The 22,292-nt window shown below is 47.0% G+C and overlaps 1 protein-coding gene across 5 annotated transcripts in view; it reads left to right on the forward strand.

Annotated features, from left to right (window-relative positions):
* RAE1 (ribonucleic acid export 1) overlaps nucleotides 1-22,292 on the forward strand; it is a 71,787-nt gene that overhangs the window by 18,962 nt on the left and 30,533 nt on the right. For all 5 annotated transcript variants that reach the window (XM_063959043.1, XM_063959041.1, XM_063959039.1 and 2 more), the window contains 5 exons: nucleotides 804-896; nucleotides 1,222-1,308; nucleotides 1,901-1,987; nucleotides 4,348-4,419; nucleotides 14,396-14,503. In XM_063959043.1, the coding sequence (XP_063815113.1) occupies nucleotides 804-896; nucleotides 1,222-1,308; nucleotides 1,901-1,987; nucleotides 4,348-4,419; nucleotides 14,396-14,503 (447 nt within the window). The remainder of the gene's footprint in view (nucleotides 1-803; nucleotides 897-1,221; nucleotides 1,309-1,900; nucleotides 1,988-4,347; nucleotides 4,420-14,395; nucleotides 14,504-22,292) is intronic.

The raw sequence follows: 22,292 nt of genomic DNA on the forward strand, positions 1-22,292 counted from the left end.
TGTCACCCGGAGCCCAAGGAGGATTCAAACTGCAGAGCGGGAAGAGAAGTTTGGACGGAGGCTGTGGCGGCGATTGGATGACCGGAAATGCTGCCAGTAGTGATTGGTTGGGGTCACTGCCAGCTATGATTGGTTGGCGAGACGGGTGATGCTGCCCACAGTGAATGGTAGGGGAGTCGCAGCGCATCCCGCAGATCCCCCTCATTTTACATAACCGAGTCCCCCCACTGCCTATAACGCGTAAAATACGCGTTATAGCGCGTTTTCGCGATCACTGGCTAGATATAATTACTTGAAGAAGGTTGCAGTCCCTACTACTATGAAAGTGTAACTGATGTGGCCATTTCTAGGCTGCTCCACAATGAATGTGAATGCAGTTATTCCAGGAACTAGGAAACATGTGGCATCCCTGAGGCATACATATTTTGGGATGTAGTTATGTGACCAGACCAGTCTCTCGACCGCTGGTCACGCATACCCTACCCCATAGTTTGCCTGCTTCCACTGTGTATACGCAAGGGTACAATTAAACCGTTGCATTGGTTATCTAGTTCTTAATTACTTTCTGTTTTCTTATGTAATTCTTTTCCTCATGTCGCTGAAAGTCCTGCACTTTGGAGGCCCAAGTAATAACTGATTTTAGGAAATACTGAGCGTTTGTAATTCTAGTCATCAAATGAATGGCTGTAAATCAAAATGAACAACATATTTAATCCTATAGATATGTTTGTACGAAGGAAGACTTTGAACCTTTGCTGGACATTACTGCTTTTTCAGATCGTACCTTCTTTTCCTCTATGCAGGTTCGCTGTTGGGAAGTACAGGATAATGGCCAAACCATTCCCAAAGCCCAGCAGATGCACACAGGACCGGTGCTGGATGTTTGCTGGAGCGATGTATGTATTTCACTAGGTTCCTAGATGTTTCTGGGGAGAGCAGAAAGATGAGAAACTGCTGATCTAAATGGGAACTGAAGAGTGCTAGTTTATTCTGTATTGTTGTGCTGTTAGAATACTGTTCTTCAATGCTTTACCAAAGGAAAATCTGCATTTTTGCACTTGCGAGATCTATGTGCCTTTTCTGCATACTTTATTAGTAGTTCCCATCCTTTTGTGTTCCATGATAAAATGCATACCTCAGGCAAGGCAAAACAGACCCCATTCCTAGATATCTGGATCATCAATACAATTATTTCTCCATACCTGTCTTCACTATACGCAGGATGGCAGTAAAGTGTTCACAGCATCTGGTGATAAAACTGCCAAAATGTGGGACCTGAACAGTAACCAGTCCATACAGATTGCTCAGGTAAGAGATTCATGGGTCTGGGACTCAGGATCGACAGCAAAAAGGTCGACAAACATTAGGTCGACGCCAATTGGTCGACACTCCTTAGGTCGACATGGACAAAATGTCGACATGGACAAAAGGTCGACAGGAACAAGGTAGACATGGAAAAGGGTCGACATGAGGTTGTTGTTTTTTGGGGGGGTTTTGTGTCGTTTTCTTCATAGAGTGACCGGGAAACCCAATTAGTGCACCGCGTCCCCTCGCATGGCTCGCTTCGCTCGCCATGCTTCGGGCATGGTGCCTTCGCTCGGCACAGATTACCGTTCCAGTCGTAGTCCTCGTGGATCGTTAAGTATGAAAAGGTTCCAAAAAAGAAAAAAATCGTGAAAAACTCATGTCGACCTTTTGTCCATGTCGACCTAAGGTTTGTCGACCAATTGGCGTCGGCCTAAGGTTTGTCGACCTTTTTGCTGTCGATCTGGAGTCCGGATACTGAGATTCATTTGTACACTGCTATAAATAACTAGTATATGTTTGTGTGACGAGAACTTACTATTATTACCTCAGTATACACTGACAAATAACATATTGATGCTTTAAATCCTATCAGCATGATGCACCTATAAAAACTGTTCACTGGATAAAGGCACCAAACTACAGCTGCATTATGACTGGAAGCTGGGACAAGAGCCTGAAGGTAGACCTTTCCTTCTGTATTGGGTTCACCATTTGCTGTCTTCCTACATGCTACTACTGAAAATGGCAGAGCAGAGGCCTTTATTCTGACCTAATTATTTATTACTAGTTATTTATATAGCGCTCATGAGTTCAGTATGAATTGCCGGCGGCCATCAGTATACCGACAGTAGCATCCCGGCCACCAGGATGCCGGCAGCAGGGTGAGTGCTAGAAGGCCTCCTGCAGGCTCACTGCGGGTGCAGTGGCTCGCTGCGCTCGCCACAGGTTATGTTCTCCCTCTACGGGTGTTGCCGGTATTCCGGCTGTGGCATTTCACAGTCTGTTGGTCATTCACATCAGTCCCTGCCCCAGTGGAGCTTACAATCTATTATTTTTAAGAATGCGGTCTGCCCTATTTTTTTTTATTTTTGACAATAGGAGACAAAATCGTTGCAGGTCAAACATAGCAATGAATTATAACTTGATCTCCTAAAATATAAAAGAGTTGTCTATTTTTTGATCTTAAGCAAATATATAGAGAAACATTATGATAAAACAGCTGAGAAAAAGTCGAGAGAAGAGAAAGAAAAAGGGGAGGAAAGAAAAGAGGGGGGAGAGAAGGTAGAGACGCAAAAATTAGGGGTAGGTGACCTTATCCTAGATGAGCGGATGGGCCTCACAATAGGGCTAAAGGTGGGATATATCTGTTAGGTGGTCTGAAATATGCTGAGAAATTATCAGGATAAGTAGTGGGAGAAAATCTAGATAGTTACATAAGACCGATATACAGGTGACTCCTTCAAGTCGTACCAGGGAAACCAGGTGGCTGTAAAGTTAATGGGTCTTCCCAATGTAAAGGAGATCAGGTCCTCCATATCTAAAAAGTAATCAATACTGTTAAACCATTGTTTGATCAAGGGAGGTGAGGCAGACCTCCAAAGAGTCGGTATAACGGCCTTAGCTGCGTTGCTAAGATGTCTCAGTAGTGAGCACTTGTAGGAGTATGCACCTGCCGAGGTGAGGTTGAGAAGCCAAAACTCCGGGTCTTTGGGGACCACATCCCCCATTATTAGTTCTGAGCATTTAAAAACTTCCATCCAAAAGGGAATTATAAGAGGGCATTCCCACCATATATGCAAAAAGCTCCCTGGAGCTCCCTTACACCGCCAGCAAAGATTCGAGAGAGTAGGAAACATCTTGTTAAGGACAAGGGGAGGTCCTGTACCATCTATATATGAGTTTATAAAGAGTTTCCATCGTTGATAAACATAAAGAGCTCGCCTGGGTTTTACGGAATATAGAGTCCCAATTAGATTGTACTGCTAATCTCGGCGTGTCCTTTTCCCAAGAACTCATAAAAGTAGGGGTTTGTGGGAAAAGGTCTTCAATGATAAGCGCATAGATTTGGGAGATAGTGTGTGTGAGATCGAGGGGAGACACATTCTTTCAAAAGCGGTAAGAGCTCTAGTTATGTCAGAGAGATTCTTGGAAGATGTTAAGAAATGGTGAACTTGGAGAAATTTCCAAAAATTGGGATTTGATATATTCCAAAGAGATTGGATATCTGAAAATGATCGCACCCTACCCGAACTCACCAGCTGACCGACCCAGAAAAACCCAACCCAACCCCAGCCCACAAGGTGAAGGCCGTTCCATGGAGACCAGGAATAAATTCAGGATTAAAGAGAAAGGAAGTTAAGGGTGACCATTTGGAGGATATGTGGCCCCTCAGCCTAAGCGTGTTCCACAATTTAAGCGTGGGGGAGACCGTGGGGTGGGAAACCTTCGGGAGGTTGTAAAGCCACTGTCTGCCCTATTCTGTGGGGGCAGATTTGATTAGCTGCAGTGTTCACCATGGTAACGCAAGTGAATCCATAGATTCCAGGTTAAGTGCTCATAATCTATGGGTTACCCGCTCTGTAAAACCCAGAGGGTGCTTTTAATGCAGGTTTTTATCTTGCAGCTCCTGAGGCTGTGAAAAAAAGTGTTAAGTGCATCCCGGGGTGCTTTACTCGCAGGAATCTGCCACTCAGTTGAATAGCTCAGAGTAAATCCCGCAGCTAACTGAATCTGCCCCTGAGTGTGCTGATGTCACTAGTCCCTATTGTCAGTGACAGCCAAGGGATCCAGCTAGGGATGCTCCTTCCTTGCAACCCTGTTGCATTGCATGAAATTGAAAGTGAGACCTTTGTGCTGTTTCCTTTTGAGGAATAATACAGTATTTACAGCTGTCACTTCTTTAAATGTAAAGAAAACGTGCACATTAGTTATACTGGTAGCATAGTATGCGTACTCTAACCGTGAATTAGTCCTTGTTCTTGTGAATTACCATGCTTAATTCTGAAGCCTGAGACATTACTGAATGTTTTAAATCCCTAGTTTTGGGACACGCGTTCCCCTAATCCTTTGATGACACTACAGCTTCCTGAGAGATGTTATTGTGCAGATGTGGTAAGTAATCTGCTGCCGATTCTCCCCTAGGCAAAGGATGTAAAATATGAGGGTCAGTCATTTTGTGAGCTAGCAATGTCATGGACACCAATGTGATTTTAGCTTTTTATTTCTGATGCATTTCGCCTTTATAATACGCAAGTATTAATTTTATTGTAAAGAAATTCTATAGATTTAGGTGATATATTTACTAAACTGGGTTTATAGAAGTGGAGATGTTGCACATCGCAACCAGTCATATCCTAGCTATTATCTTCTAGTTAAATAAATAGAATCTGGTTGCTATGGGCAACATCTCCACTTCTATAAACCTGCACTGCAATAAATATACCCCTCAGTATTTTTAACTGCTACCTGGTTATAATAAGAAAAAAAGTGTGTGTATGTATATATGTATACGTGTGTGTGTGTGTGTATATATATATGTGTATGTACGTACGTACGTATATACGTGTATGTATATGTATATGTATGTGTATATATATATATATATATATTTATTTTATGCTGGTTGGATTTTAATGAATTTTAATTGTATAGTTCTATTTGTGCGCCCTCTGAATACCTGTATCCTATCTATATATATATATATATATATATATATATATATATATATATATATATCTATATCTCTATCTATCTATCTATCTCGATATATCGTCCTTGAGGATGCTGGGACTCCGTAAGGACCATGGGGAATAGACTGGCTCCGCAGGAGATAGGGCACTTTAAGAAAGCTTTGGACTCTGGGTGTGCACTGGCTTCTCCCTCTATGTCCCTCCTCCAGACCTCAGTTTTACACTGTGCCCAGAGCAAGATGGATGCACTGCAGAGAGCTCTCCAGAGTTCTCTGCCTAGAAGCATTTTTGTTTGGATTTTTTTCTACCTTTTTACTACTTTTTCACAGGGAGCACTGCTGGCAACAGGCTCCCTGCATCGAGGGACTGAGGAGAGAGGAGCAGACCTTCTTATCAAAGATAGGCTCTGCTTCCTCGTCTACTGGACACCATTAGCTCCAGAGGGGGTGAACGCAGGTTCTTACTGGGCGTCCACCCCCGGAGCCGCGCCGCTGTTCTCCTCACAGAGCTAGAAGTACAGAAGACAGAAGTCATCAGGCGGCAGAATCCTTCAGCTTCACTGAGGTAACGCACAGCACTGCAGCTGTGCGTCATTGCTCCCATACACCTCACATACTCTGGTCACTGTAAGGGTGCAGGGCGCAGGGGGGGGCGCCCTGGGCAGCAATATAAATCTCTGCATGGCAAAAAGACTATATACATGTACAGGTGTGCTCTGTACATGTATATAAAAGAGCCCCCGCCATATTTTACTAAGTTTGAGCGGGACAGAAGCCCGCCGCCGAGGGGGCGGGGCTTCTCCCTCAGCACTCACCAGCACCATTTTCTCTCCACAGCACTGCTGAGAGGAAGCTCCCCGGACTCTCCCCTGCTTACACACGGTGAAAGGGTGCTTACAAGAGGGGGCACATAATTGGCGGTTTACATATTATACAGCGCTGCTGGGGAAAAACATTTTGTGTTGGTCTCCAGGGTTATTGCGCTGGGGTGTGTGCTGGCATACTCTCTCTCTCTGTCTCTCCAAAGGGCCTTGACAGGGATACTGTCTTCAGGAAAGGGGTTCCCTGTGTGTGTGTGAAGTGTCGGTACGCGTGTGTCGACATGTTTGACGAGGAAGGCTCGCTTAATGTGGAGGGGGAGTGCTTGAATGTCAGGTCGCCGTCGGCAACGCCGACACCGGAATGGGTGGATATGCTGAATGTCTTGAATGCAAATGTCAATCTATTGCATAAAAGGTTAGACAAGGCAGAAGCTAGGGATCACTCAGGTAGCCAGTCCATGCCTGTCCCTGGGGCGCCAGGTCCTTCGGGGTCTCAGAAGCGCACCATATCCCAGATCGATGACACAGATACTGACTCTAGTGTCGACTATGAAGATGCAAAATTACAGCCGAAGGTGGCTAAGGGTATACGGTACATGATTATTGCCATTAAAGAGGTTTTGCATATTACTGAGGAACCCCCTGTCCCTGACACGAGGGTACACATGTATAAAGGGAAAAAGCCTGAAGTCACTTTTCCATCCTCATTTGAATTAAGTGACTTGTGCGAAAAGGCTTGGGAATCTCCGGATAGGAGACCACAAGTTCCCAAAAGGATTCTCATGGCGTATCCTTTTCCGCAAACTGATAGGATACGCTGGGAATCTTCGCCAAAAGTTGACAAGGCGCTGACACGTTTGTCCAAAAAGGTGGCACTGCCTTCTCAGGATACGGCTTCCCTCAAGGAACCTGCTGATCGCAGGCAGGAAATTACCTTAAAGCACATTTACAATCATTCCGGTACTATTGCCCGACCAGATATGGCGTCGGCCTGGGTTTGTAGTGCGGTTGTGGCATGGGCAGATTCCTTATCTACGGAAATTTAGATAGGGACGCCATTCAAATAACCATAAAGCATATCAGAGATGCTGCCTTGTATATGAGGGATGCTCAGAGAGACATTTGTTTATTAGGCTCCAGAATAAATGCTATGTCTATCTCTGCTAGGCGGCTCTTGTGGACCCGACAGTGGACGGGAGATGACGATTCAAAGGGCATATGGAGTCCTTGCCTTACAAAGGGGTGGAGTTGTTTGGAGACGGCCTCTCGGCTCTTGTCGCTACGGCTGGTAAGTCAAATTTCTTACCTTAAGTCCCCCCGCAGCATACAAAAAAGGCACCTCATTATCAAATGCAGTCCTTTCGTTCCAATAAAAACAAGAAGGTACGTGGATCATCCTTTGTTGCCAGAGGGAAAGGCAGGGGAAAAAAGCTGCACACAGCTAGTTCCCAAGAGCAGAAGTCCTCCCCTGCGTCTGCAAAGTCCACCGCATGACGCTGGGGCTTCCCGAGGGGAGGCAGATCTGGTGGGGGCTCGTCTTCGGTTTTTCAGCCACGTCTGGGTTCACTCGCAGGTGGATCCCTGGGCATTAGAGATTGTTTCTCAGGGATACAGGCTGGAATTCGAAGACTTGCCTCCTAGCCGATTTTTCAAATCTGCTCTGCCGGCTTCCCCGTCCGAGAGGGAGCTAGTGTTGGCAGCAATCCAAAAATTGTATATTCAACAGGTGATTGTCACAGTTCCTCATCTCCAGCAAGGAGAGGGATATTACTCAACCCTGTTTGTGGTCCCGAAAACGGACGGTTCGGTCAGACTCATTTTAAACCTGAAATCTCTGAATCTGTACTTGAAGAGGTTCAAGTTCAAAATGGAATCACTCAGGGCGGTCATCGCCAGCCTGGAGGGGGGGGATTGGATGGTGTCCCTTGACATAAAGGATGCTTACCTTCATGTTCCGATATTCCCCCGCATCAGGCGTTCCTGAGATTTGCAGTGCAGGACTGTCACTACCAATTTCAGCCGTTGCCGTTTGGGCTTTCCACGGCCCCGAGAATTTTCACCAAGGTAATGGCGGAAATGATGGTGCTCCTGCGCAGGCAGGGGGTCACAATTATCCCATACTTGGACGATCTCCTCATAAAGGCGAGATCTCGGGAGAGGTTGCTGGACAGTGTGTCTCTGTCCATGAAGACGTTGCAGATACACGGCTGGATTCTCAATATACCGAAGTCCCAGCTAGTCCCTACAACGCGTCTGACCTTTTTGGGGCTGATTCTAGACACAGACCAGAAAAAGATTTTTCTTCAGATCGAAAAGGTTCAGGAACTCATAGCCATGGTCAGGAACCTATTAAAACCAAAAAAGGTTTCAGTGCATCATTGCACGCGGGTCCTGGGGAAGATGGTGGCTTCCTACGAGGCCATCCCTTTCGGCAGGTTCCATGCGAGGACGTTTCAATGGGACCTCTTGGACAAGTGGTCCGGGTCCCATTTACAAATGCATCAAAGGATCACCCTGTCTCCCAGGACCAGGGTATCTCTCCTGTGGTGGCTGAAGAGTGCTCACCTACTAGAAGGTCGCAGGTTCGGCATTCAGGACTGGGTCCTGGTGACCACGGACGCAAGCCTCCGAGGCTGGGGAGCAGTGACACTGGGAAGAAATTTCCAAGGTCTATGGTCAAGCCTAGAGTCTTGTCTCCACATCAACGTCCTGGAGTTGAGGGCCATATACAACGCCCTGCGTCAAGCGGAGGAATTGCTTCGGAGAAAACCGGTTCTGATTCAGTCAGACAATGTCACGGCAGTGGCTCATATAAACCGCCAAGGCGGAACAAGGAGCAGAATGGCCATGGCAGAAGCGACCAGGATTCTACGGTGGGCGGAAGGCCATGTAAGCGCGCTATCAGCGGTGTTCATCCCGGGAGTAGACAACTGGGAGGCGGACTTCCTCAGCAGGCACGACCTGCATCCGGGAGAGTGGGGACTTCATCAAGAAGTCTTCGCACGGATCGTTGGGGACTGCCTCAAATCGACATGATGGCATCCCGTCTCAACAAAAAGCTAAAGCGGTATTGCGCCAGGTCAAGGGACCCTCAGGCGGTAGCGGTAGATGCTCTGATGACACCTTGGGTGTTCAGATCGGTCTATGTGTTTCCTCCTCTTCCTCTCATACCCAAGGTCAGCGGGGTCAGAACAATACTCATTGTTCCGGATTGGCCACGGAGGACTTGGTATCCGGAGCTGCAAGAGTTGCTCGCAGGGGATCCGTGGCCTCTTCCTCTAAGGCAGGACCTGCTGCGGCAGGGGCCCTTTCTGTTCCAAGACTTACCGTGGCTGCGTTTGACGGCATGGCGGTTGAACGCCGGATCCTAGCGGAAAAAGGGATTCCGGAGGAAGTCATTCCTACCCTGATCAAGGCTAGGAAAGACGTGGCGTTAAAACATTATCACCGTATATGGCGGAAATATGTTTCTTGGTGTGAGGCCAGAGCTGCTCCTACGGAGGAGTTCCATTTGGGCCGTCTACTTCACTTCCTTCAAACAGGAGTGACTTTGGGCCTAAAATTGGGGTCCATAAAGGTCCAGATTTCGGCCTTATCCATTTTCTTTCAAAGAGAATTGGCCTCTATTCCTGAAGTACAGACCTTTGTGAAGGGGGTGCTGCATATTCAGCCTCCCTTTGTGCCTCCGGTGATGCCTTGGGATCTTAACGTGGTGTTACGTTTCCTCAAGTCACCTTGGTTTGAACCACTCAAAACTGTGGAGTTGAAATACCTCACGTGGAAAGTGGTCATGTTGTTGGCGTTAGCTTCGGCAAGACGTGTTTCCGAATTGGCGGCTTTATCACATAAAAGCCCATACTTGGTTTTTCACGTGGATAGGGACAGAGTTGAGGACTCGCCCTCACTTTCTGCCAAAAGTGGTCTCATCTTTTCATGTGAACCAACCTATTGTCGTGCCTGTGGCTACACGGGACTTGGAGGATTCCGAGTCCCTGGATGTAGTCAGGGCTTTGAAGATTTATGTGGCTAGAATCAGGAAGACTGAAGCTTTGTTCGTTCTGTATGCGGCCAACAAGGTTGGCGCTCCTGCTTCAAAGCAGACTATTGCTCGCTGGATCTGTAACACGATTCAGCAGGCGCATTCTACGGCTGGATTGCCGTTACTGAAATCGGTTAAGGCCCACTTCACTAGGAAAGTGGGCTAGTCTTGGGCGGCTGCCCGAGGGGTCTCGGCATTGCAGTTGTGCCGAGCAGCTACTTGGTCGGGAACAAACACCTTTGCAAAGTTCTAGAAGTTTGATACCCTGGCTGAGGAGGACCTCCTGTTTGCTCAATCGGTGCTGCAGAGTCATCCTCACTCTCCCGCCCGTTTGGGAGCTTTGGTATAATCCTCATGGTCCTTACGGAGTCCCAGCATCCTCAAGGACGTTAGAGAACATAAGATTTTACTTACCGGTAAATCTATTTCTCGTAGTCCGTAGAGGATGCTGGGCGCCCGTCCCAAGTGCGGACTTCTTCTGCAAGACTTGTATATAGTTATTGCTTACATAAGGGTTATGTTATAGTTTTTCGGTTGAACCGTGGCTATGTTGTTCATACTGTTAACTGGGTAAGTTTATCACAAGTTATACGGTGTGATTGGTGTGGCTGGTATGGATCTCGCCCTTAGATTTACAAAAATCCTTCCTCGTACTGTCCATCTCCTCTGGGCACAGTTTCCCTAACTGAGGTCTGGAGGAGGGGCATAGAGGGAGGAGCCAGTGCACAACCAGAGTCCAAAGCTTTCTTAAAGTGCCCTATCTCCCAGCATCCTCTACGGACTACGAGATATAGATTTACCGGTAAGTAAAATTATATTTATATATATTTCTCTGACGTCCTAGTGGATGCTGGGAACTCCGTAAGGACCATGGGGAATAGACGGGCTCCGCAGGAGACTGGGCACTCTAAAAGAAAGATTAGGTACTATCTGGTGTGCACTGGCTCCTCCCACTATGACCCTCCTCCAGACCTCAGTTAGATTTCGTGCCCGGCCGAGCTGGATGCACACTAGGGGCTCTCCTGAGCTCCTAGAAAGAAAGTTTATTTTAGGTTTTTTATTTTACAGTGAGACCTGCTGGCACTGCCGTTTGGACTGTCCACGGCACCGAGGGTCTTTACCAAGGTAATGGCAGAAATGATGATACTCCTTCGAAAAAAGGGAGTTTTTAATTATCCCGTACTTGGACGATCTCCTTATAAAGGCGAGGTCCAAGGAGCAGTTGTTGGTCGGAGTAGCACTATCTCGGGAAGTGCTACAACAGCACTGATGGATTCTATACATTCCAAAGTCACAGCTGGTTCCTACCACACGCCTACTGTTCCTGGGGATGGTTCTGGACACAGAACAGAAAAAAAAAAAGAAAAAAAAAAAAGTGTTTCTCCCCCAGGAAAAAGCCAAGGAGCTGTCATCTCTAGTCAGAGACCTCCTGAAACCAAAACAGGTATCGGTACACCACTGCACACGAGTCCTGGGAAAAATGGTAGCTTCTTACGAAGCAAAATTCCATTCGGCAGGTTCCATGCAAGAACCTTTCAGTGGGACCTCTTGGACAAGTGGTCGGGATCGCATCTTCAGATGCATCGGCTGATAACCCTGTCTCCAAGGACCAGGGTATCTCTACTGTGGTGGCTGCAGAGTGCTCATCTTCAAGAGGGCCGCAGATTCGGCATACAGGACTGGGTCCTGGTAACCACGGATGCCAGCCTTCGAGGCTGGGGGGCAGTCACACAGGGAAGAAATTTCCAAGGACTTTGGTCAAGTCAGGAGTCGTCCCTACACATAAATATTCTGGAACTGAGGGCCATTTACAATGCCCCAAGTCTGGCAAGGCCTCTGCTTCAAAACCAGCCGGTACTGATCCAATCAGACAACATCACGGTAGTCGCCCATGTAAACCGACAGGGCGGCACAAGAAGCAGGATGGCGATGGCAGAAGCCACAAGGATTCTCCGATGGGCGGAAAATCACGTCTTAGCACTGTCAGCAGTGTTCATTCCGGGAGTGGACAACTGGGAAGCAGACTTCCTCAGCAGACACGACCTACACCCGGGAGAGTGGGGACTTCATCCAGAAGTCTTCCAACTGTTGGTAAACCGTTGGGAAAGGCCACAGGTGGACATGATGGCGTCCCGCCTAAACAAAAAATTAGATATTGCGCCAGGTCAAGGGACCCTCAGGCAATAGCTGTGGACGCTCTAGTGACACCGTGGGTGTACCGGTCGGTTTATGTATTCCCTCCTCTGCCTCTCATACCAAAGGTACTGAGAATAATAAGAAAACGAGGAGTAAGAACGATACTCGTGGTTCCGGATGGGCTAAGAAGAGCTTGGTACCCAGAACTTCAAGAAATGATATCAGAGGACCCATGGCCTCTACCGCTCAGACAGGATCTGCTACAGCAGGGGCCCTGTCTGTTCCAAGACTTACCGCGGCTGCGTTTGACGGCATGGCGGTTGAATTCCGGATCCTAAAGGAAAAGGGCATTCCGGAGGAAGTCATTCCTACGCTGATCAAAGCCAGGAAAGAAGTAACCGCAAACCATTATCACCGTATTTGGCGAAAATATGTTGCGTGGTGTGAGGCCAGGAAGGCCCCAACAGAGGAATTTCAGCTGGGTCGTTTTCTGCACTTCCTACAGTCAGGAGTGACTATGGGCCTAAACTTGGGTTCCATTAAGGTCCAGATTTCGGCTCTGTCGATTTTCTTCCAGAAAGAACTGGCTTCACTGCCTGGAGTTCAGACATTTGTAAAGGGAGTGCTACATATTCAGCCCCCTTTTGTGCCTCCTGTGGTACCTTGGGATCTCAACGTGGTGTTGAGTTTCTTAAAATCACATTGGTTTGAGCCACTTAATACTGTGGATTTGAAATATCTCACGTGGAAAGTGGTCATGTTATTGGCCTTGGCTTCGGCCAGGCGTGTGTCAGAATTGGCGACTTTGTCATGTAAAAGCCCTTATCTTATTTTCCATATGGATAGGGCAGAATTGAGGACTCGTCCCCAGTTTCTTCCTAAGGTGGTATCAGCTTTTCACTTGAACCAACCTATTGTAGTGCCTGCGGCTACTAGGGACTTTTGGAAGATTCCAAGTTACTGGACGTAGTCAGGGCCTTAAAAATTTATATTTCCAGGACGGCTGGAGTCAGGAAAACTGACTCGCTTTTTATCCTGTATGCACCCAACAAAATAGGTGCTCCTGCTTCTAAGCAGACTATTGCTCGCTGAATTTGTAGCACAATTCAGCTGGAGCATTCTGCGGCTGGATTGCCGCATCCTAAATCAGTAAAAGCCCATTCCACAAGGAAAGTGGGCTATTCTTGGGCGGCTGCTCGAGGGGTCTCGGCTTTACAACTTTGCCGAGCTGCAACTTGGTCAGGGGCAAGCACGTTTGCTGAATTCTACAGGTTTGATACCCTGGCTGAGGAGGACCTTGAGTTCTCTCATTCGGTGCTGCAGAGTCATCCGCACTCTCCCGCCCGTTTGGGAGCTTTGGTATAATCCCCATGGTCCTTACGGAGTTCCCAGCATCCACTAGGACGTCAGAGAAAATAAGATTTTACTCACCGGTAAATCTATTTCTCGTAGTCCGTAGTGGATGCTGGGCGCCCATCCCAAGTGCGGATTGTCTGCAATACTTGTATGTAGTTATTGCCTAACTAAGGGTTATTGTTGAGCCATCTGTTGAGAGGCTCAGTTATATTTCATACTGTTAACTGGGTATAGTATCACGAGTTATACGGTGTGATTGGTGTGGCTGGTATGAGTCTTACCCGGGATTCAAAATCCTTCCTTATTGTGTCAGCTCTTCCGGGCACAGTATCCTAACTGAGGTCTGGAGGAGGGTCATAGTGGGAGGAGCCAGTGCACACCAGATAGTACCTAATCTTTCTTTTAGAGTGCCCAGTCTCCTGCGGAGCCCGTCTATTCCCCATGGTCCTTACGGAGTTCCCAGCATCCACTACGGACTACGAGAAATAGATTTACCGGTGAGTAAAATCTTATTACATACACACACACACACACACACACACACACACACACACACACACACACACACACACACACACACACACACACACACACACCCTAAACAATACAGTAAAGTGGGAGCACTCACCAGTCTTCTTAATGCAGGCTTTTAATTAGACCACCATACCAGAAAATTATACTTGTATGTTTTTATATTTTTCTGGTATGGTGGTCTAATTAAAGCCTGCATTAAGAAGACTGGTGAGTGCTCCCACTTTATTGTGTGTGTGTGTGTGTGTGTGTGTGTGTGTGTATATACATATATACTTTAGTGTGTGTGTATGTATGTGGGTTATGAGGAAATAATGTTCCAGACTAAATCAGTGTAGAGCGTGCTCTGTATAGTACAATTATTCTGAACATTATCTGCCAGCTAAAGCTTTTGTGTTTGTGTCAGATAGAATTTGAGACTATTGTGTTCCATTACCTTTCATTCAGTGTTACCCGAAAGTATATAGGTAATTTTACATTGTCTATGTCCTTTTAACTTTTATTTCTTCTGCTCAGGTCTATCCAATGGCTGTTGTAGCTACAGCAGAGAGAGGGTTAATAGTTTATCAGCTAGAAAACCAGCCCTCTGAGTTCCGTAGGATTGATTCTCCATTAAAACACCAGGTAATGTTTTATATACATATAAGTACAATGTGTATACAAATATTCTGTGGTACTGAATGCAGCTCAGAGTCATGTGAAAAAGGGGATCCTCTTGCTGCAGCTAACAATCTGTTTAGGTGGAGCCAGTTATAGCAAACCCTACATATTTTATACTATAACAATTTTTCAAAATGTAGTCTATGTACTGCCCAGTTTTCCCTCTACTAGTCCAGAATGCTCTGGTACTCGGATATTGTTGAAGTCTCTTAAGAGTTTTTTTGTGCATCACATAGATAATGTGGACCGTTGTTTAAAGCAGGGTACACACTGGATGATATTTCGTCTTATCGGGTGTTTCGGACTGACGTATCGCCTACATCGCCCTGTGTACGCTCAAAATGCGCACTACCACGGTCGCATCCATGTCCAGTTTATTGTGCTGCACATTAAACCTAGTGATTTGCAGCCTATCATGCAGTGTGTACTGCCAAATACAGTTTGTAGTTTGTACTGCCAAGCAGACATCCTGATGATATTCCTATTACTTAAATTAGCCAGTGATTGCTCTAGTGTGTACAGGAGCAACAATATTTTTTTCCTCATTAAAGATAGATTTCCCTTGAAATGTCTCCAACTGCAGAAAGAATAATATAGAGCATACACAGTGACCAATATCATGAAAGATATTGTTTAGTGATGTCACCCCTCCCATCCCTGAACATGCAGTAATGAAAGATGTAGCCTAAACTGGACAGCATGTTCGTTGATAAAGACCCACGGGAGCGCGCATTTTATCATGCATACACACTGGACAATATGCACATCTTTATCGTGCATATCGTCCACTTTTATTTTCTCGTGTGTATGCCCCTTTAGATTTGGGTGGGGTGTGCTGAAACTGAACTCTAAGTCGCAGTGTAAAAGTAAAGCAGCCAGTATTCACCCTGCACAGAAACAATATAACCCACCCAAATCTCACTCTCCCTGCAAATGTTACATCTGCCCCACCAACAGTGCATCATGGTTTTGCCCAATTGCAATTTCTCTGACGTCCTAGTGGATGCTGGGACTCCGTCAGGACCATGGGGATTAGCGGCTCCGCAGGAGACAGGGCACAAAAATAAAGCTTTAGGATCAGGTGGTGTGCACTGGCTCCTCCCCCTATGACCCTCCTCCAAGCCTCAGTTAGGTTTTTGTGCCCGTCCGAGCAGGGTGCAATCTAGGTGGCTCTCCTAAAGAGCTGCTTAGAAAAAGTTTTTAGGTTTTTTATTTTCTCTATCGTCCTAGTGGATGCTGGGGTTCCTGAAAGGACCATGGGGAATAGCGGCTCCGCAGGAGACAGGGCACAAAAAGTAAAGCTTTACGATCAGGTGGTGTGTACTGGCTCCTCCCCCCATGACCCTCCTCCAAGCCTCAGTTAGATTTTTGTGCCCTGCCAAGAAGGGTGCAATCTAGGTGGCTCTCCTAAAGAGCTGCTTAGAAAAGTTTAGCTTAGGTTTTTTATTTCTTTTTCATCCACTAGGGGTCACTGGAGTACTCTTGGGATATGGACGGCTTAGCAGAAACAAAGGCACTGAATATTTAAATTTAGAACTCTCCACCCCTCCATATCCCAGAGTACCTCAGTGTACTACCTCAGTGTTTTTTCTGTGCTCACAGCACTAACAAGGCTTGTGGGGAGATCCCACACTTGGTGGAAGATTTTATTAATTTTTCATTTTTACTTTTACTTTTTACTTTTTTCACTTAGCACATCCCTTCCCAGTTTCTGGAAAAACATGGGTCCGGGATTGTGCCGCTGCACGGGCAGCGCATGGCGTGTCGGTCCTCACAAAGAAAGAGCACCCTCACAGCCACAGGCAGCCTACTGTCTCCTGCAACAGCTGGACGGGGCTCACAGATAGAAGCCCCGTCGCAGCCATGACCTGAAGGGCTGGACGGAGCTTACAAATAGAAGCCCCGTCGCAGCCATGACCGGAAGAGGAGCTTAGAAGCCCGTCGCAGGCCTCCCTACAAGGTATGCTGGGAAGACGGGGCGGTCAGCGCAGGCTGCCGCCCCGCTGTGTGGGGTCACTGTTGTAATGCCGCCGCCGCTCATACAGCCGCCCGCCCCAGCCGCTCCGCTCCGTCCGGCCGCCCAGCCGCTCCGTCCGGCCGCCCCAGCACCGTCCGCCCACCCAGACGCTCCGTCATGGTGCCAGCGCTGAGAGGGGGAGAACCGCCGCAGCTCGGCTAGCGACGCCGGAAGCCGCTACGCGCCGCTCCGGCCAGCCGACCTCCGCTGCTCGGCAAGAAGTGTCCCTCGCCTCCCTGCAACTTCCCGGCGCTCCCCGCTGAGACACAGCGCTACAGGGAGTACAGGGGGAAGGGGGGGGGGGGAATCTGGCTGATTACAGCGGCAAGAGAATGTAAAGGGCTGCCATATCTTTATAAACAGCAGGCAGAGTTAATGGGTGATAGGCTAGTGAGCCTATATTAATACTGGATCCATGTATTGTAGATGTGATTTTCACTGTGTAATAGACTATTGAGCCTATATTAACACTACAGCATGTATTGTGGTCTGCCTGTGATTATCGCTGTATAATAGGCTATTGAGCCTATATTAAATCACTGTATAATAGGCTATTGAGCCTATATTAACACTACAGCATGTATTGTAACCTGCTTGTGATTTTCACTGTATAATAGGCTATTCAGCCTATGTTAACACTGTAGCAATTGTAACTGTGATTATCAGTGTAAGCATGGCATGGGGGCCATTTTAACCATGCTTCCTGTTTCTTCCAGTTTGTAATTCCAGAACATTCCTGCCCTACATCACTACTCCACCGGAGGCGCAGGGGTGTTAGTGGGAAGTTTGGTTCAGGTTTCACATAGGCTGACCATGTGAACTGCATTTCGGCCATAAATACATAGATATATATTACACACCTTAAGTAATAATTTTACTAAGTCGTGCAAGTGTCTGTACTTTGCCTATTGTGTTGTCTGTCGGCATAAGGAGTAAGGCTCCAGCACAGACTAAAAATACTTTTAAACAAAAGTCTGGACATAAATCTACCACATGTTCAGTATGTTTTGTAGGTTTCCACTCCGGAAGCCGGTTCATTCCCAGATCCTATGTTAAGCATTGGCAATTCAAATTGACTCCGCTCAACGGTAACATCGGAGTCTCAGAAGTTACTCCGCCAGCTTTAACGGAGGAGTCTCAGTCCAATTTAACTTTGGATACCAGGGTGTTAATTTAACTGGTTTTATAATTTAAACATTTCTTCTATGTTGCAGTCCTGACAATTCTATGTCAAACCTCACAGCGCAAAATACGAGTGAGGAGGGCACATTAGACAGTCAGATAGTGCTGGTTTTGACAACCATACATTGCTAATGACCAGTGAGTCAGTCTCTGAAATTTACAGAGAATAAGGAGGCTCTAACATCCAAATTTACAGAGAATAAGAAGCCTCTAACATCTAATCCGTTGTATTTACTAAACGACAGATCTTCACTGGGTTTCTTATTTAGGATATCTTACTAAGATTTAAGGCTATTTACCCGTTTCCACACAGTGACATCTAAATTCTAGAATCCGCCATTGGTGAATTCGTCTGTGTCAAACCTTATAAAGACCCAAGATACATTTGGGTCACTAGGGCGCTCTGTGTATGGAAACAATGACGATCACGTTATACTTATCGTTAATGAGAAGCTGCTGAGTATCTCGGTACAGCGTCTGCTGCCGCCTGTTATCTTGCTTCTCGTTTTTCATCGTCGCTAGTTTCAGCACGACAAGGCCAGAAGTTGTTTGGTCCTAAATTGGACAAAATGGCCTCCTCCGGTATCAAGCCGGAAATACTCTGGTCCGGCGTTTAAAGCTTTTAGACTTCAGTCTTTTCAAGGCTGTGGTACAAAAACAGTCACGCCTTGTAACGCCAGGGCGCTAAAGTCACAACAAGCCAGTGGCTTGACGGGCTCTCAGCCCATCTCGAATTTCCAATTGTGGGAGTGCGCCTTTACACGTTACATTTGCCGGGTTTCCAGCCATCCACTCATGGATGTATCCGCTATTTAGGGTAAAAGACAGGACTGCCTCTGTCGGACGAAATAAGGCGTTTTGGCAGGTTGCCATTCAGTCTCTGCTGGTTTCAGCAGTTTTTATTTCCAAGCCTGGTACACCAACAAAGTCAGGGTTATTATTTCCGTCTGTTTGTGGTACCGAAGCCGGAGGGCTCCGTCGCAGTCTCAATCAGCAAGTCACTTACTACAGATTGAAGATGGATTTTCTGCGGTTAGTATTTGCATTTTTGGAGCCACAAGATTGCATGATTGTGTTTGATCTCCAGGATGCGTACTTACACATTCCGGTTTGGTCACCTCATCACAGGTTCTTGCGTTTTGCAATACGCCACAACCATTAACCGTTTCAGGTTCTACCGTTTGGCCTCTTCTCAGCGCCTCGGGTATTCACCAAAGTGATGTTTGTGATGATAGCTCATCTCAGATCCCTGGCAGTGACAATCGTTCCATACTTAGACGATCTGCTCATAAGAGCTCCGTCTCAACAGATGCTCCTCCGACTTGCGCTGCTAACGTACACCACGGTTGCAGTGTCAAGTTCAAAAACAATCGCATCTAATTCCGTCTCAACGACTTTAATTCCTAGGTATGATTCCAGATACGGTAAATCAAAGAATTTACCTACTACACCAGAAAGAACAGATTATATGCCATCTGGTACAATTAGTGCTCAAGCCACGCACACTATCGGCAATGATGGGCTTTCGAAGCGCTTCAGTTCGGAGGTTTTCACTCGCGTATCCCACAGGGGGGCGAGGGTGTCTCTACTCTGGGCGAGAATCTCAGAGGTTGGGGAGTTGTAGTTAAAATGGTCAGCGACAGGGGTTCTAAACGGATCACGACAGATTGCTGTCTATAAAGGTCCTGGAACTCCGTGCAATTTACTATGCACTACATGCTTCGCTCTCAGACTGTCCAAGGCCAGTCACACAACGCGACGGCAGTCGCATACACAACAACCAGGGAGGAACGAGAAGCCGCATGGCATTGCGGGAAGTAGCTCGAATCCTCAATTGCCCAGAATACCACAAGGTGATATTGTAGACTGGGTTCATTCCGGGAGTGGACATCTGTTAGACAGATGATCTCAGCCGTCGGGATTTTCATCCAGGAGACTGGGCATTAAATCCAGAGGTGTTTCACAGGTTGGTCCACAGGTGGGGTTACCCTCAGGTGGACATGATGGCATCTCGCCACAATTACAAACGCCCAGTATGTGTCCAGAACGACAGTTCCCAAGGGCAGTGGCGGTGGATGCTCTCACAATCGCATGGCCGTACAGCCTCGTGTATCTGTTTCCACCGTTTTCCGCTGTTTTCTCCGTTGCTAAAACGGATCATAAGAGAGTCCATCACAGTCATACTAGTGATATCTCATGGGTCTCGGAGAGCTTGGTTCTTGAATCTCCGAGGACTACTCGCAGACGATCCTTGGCCGCTCATACTACGTCCAACCCGTTACAACAGGGGCCGTTCTTTTACCCCTTTTTAGCGCGGCTGCGGTTGACTAGGTGGTTGTTGAGACCGCTCTCTTCAGAAGAAAGAGAGGGCATTACAGTATCGGTTATACCAACCATGTTACGAGCTAGGAAGCGGTTACGGCAGCTCATTATTACAGAATTTGGCGTGCCTATATAGGTTGGTGTGAAGCTCGGAAGTTTCCGACATCATTTTTCAAGTACCCGTATTCTGTTATTTTTACAGACGGGGTTGGATGGAGGACTGCGTTTATCTACACTGAAGGTGCAGATATCTGTGTTGTCAATTTATTTTCAAAGACGATTGGCTCCATTGCCGTCGGTACACATTTTTCTGCAGGGTGTCCTCAGAGTACAGCCTCCATTTATCCCACTTACAGCGCCATGGGACTTGAATTTGGGTTCAGATTTCTTACAGTCTTCATATTTTGAACCCTTACAGCAAGTGGATATTAAGTTTCTGACTTGGAAAACGTTTTTTCTTCTAGCCTTAGCTTCGGCAAGGCGTTTTTCAAATTTGGGTGCCTTGTCTTGCAAGCCACCGTATTTGGTGTTTCCTGATGACAGAGCTTAACTTCGGACGATTTCCGATTTCTTACCAAAGCTAGTGTCATCTTTTCACATCAACCAATAGTGGTTCCTGTGTTGACAGTACATTCTAGAATTCTGAATGTGGTACGCGCATTCCGCGTTTATATGTCCCGAACGTCTACAGTTCGTAATACGGATACGTTGTTTGTACTCTATGATGCTGCCAAGTGGGGTTGGCCAGCTTCTCAGCAGACCTTATCCAGATGGATAAAACTGACTATACGTCAGGCTTACCTTAAGGCTAAGTTACAGTCGCCTACATCAGTAATAGCTCATCCCACAGGTTCTGTGGGAACGTCATGGCCAGCTGGTCGTGGAGCTTCTACAACACAGCTTGACCGTGCGGCTACATGGTCTTCAGTGCACACGTTTGTGCGCTTTTACAAGTTTGATACGTTTGCGGCATCAGCATCTAGCTTTGGCCGCCTAGTGTTACAGGTGTCAAACAGCTCTCCCGCCCACGAGGGAAGCTTTGGTACGTCCCAAGAGTACTCCAGTGACCCCTAGTGGATGAAAAAGAAAATAGGATTTTGGTACTTACCAGGTAAATCCTTTTCTTTGAATCCATAGGGGGCACTGGACGCCCACCCAGAGCAGTTTTACCTGGGTTGTATTAAGCTCAGGGGATCTTATGGTAACACATTTTCACCGACTGGTTCAAATTATAAAGTTCTATCGGTTATGGTGTCAACTGTTTCGTTGGCAGTAACGTTATGTGTCAACTTTGTTGTTGTCCGTTATGTTATAAGAATTCTCCATTGTCAACCTCTCTATAGTTCCTGTTCGGCTCAGTAAAAAACACTGAGGTAGTACACTGAGGTACTCTGGGATATGGAGGGGTGGAGAGTTCTAAATTTAAATATTCAGTGCCTTTGTTTCTGCTAAGCCGTCCATATCCCAAGAGTACTCCAGTGCCCCCTATGGATTCAAAGAAAAGGATTTACCTGGTAAGTACCAAAATCCTATTTTTACAGTGAGTCCTGCTGGCAACAGGATCACTGCAACGAGGGACTTAGGGGAGAAGAAGTGAACTCACCTGCGTGCAGGATGGATTGGCTTCTTTGGCTACTGGACATTAGCTCCAGAGGGACGATCACAGGTACAGCCTGGATGGTCACCGGAGCCTCGCCGCCGGCCCCCTTGCAGATGCTGAAACGAGAAGAAGGTCCAGAATCGGCGGCAGAAGACTCCTCAGTCTTCTTAAGGTAGCGCACAGCACTGCAGCTGTGCGCCATTTCCTCTCAGCACACTTCACACGGCAGTCACTGAGGGTGCAGGGCGCTGGGAGGGGGGCGCCCTGGGAGGCAATGTAAACCTATTTTTTGGCAAAAAATACCTCACATATAGCCTCCGGGGGCTATATGGAGATATTTAACCCCTGCCAGAATCCGTTAAAGAGCGGGAGACGAGCCCGCCGAAAAAGGGGCGGGGCCTATCTCCTCAGCACACAGCGACATTTTCCTCACACAGCTCCGCTGGTCAGGAAGGCTCCCAGGCTCTCCCCTGCACTGCACTACAGAAACAGGGTAAAACAAGAGAGGGGGGGCAAAATTGTGGCAAAAATATATATATTAAAGCAGCTATACAGGGAGCACTTATTATAAGGCTATCCCTGTCATATATAGCGCTTTTGGTGTGTGCTGGCAAACTCTCCCTCTGTCTCCC

The sequence above is a fragment of the Pseudophryne corroboree genome, chromosome 3, assembly GCF_028390025.1.
Source record: "Pseudophryne corroboree isolate aPseCor3 chromosome 3, aPseCor3.hap2, whole genome shotgun sequence".
NCBI classification, from domain to species: domain Eukaryota; kingdom Metazoa; phylum Chordata; class Amphibia; order Anura; family Myobatrachidae; genus Pseudophryne; species Pseudophryne corroboree.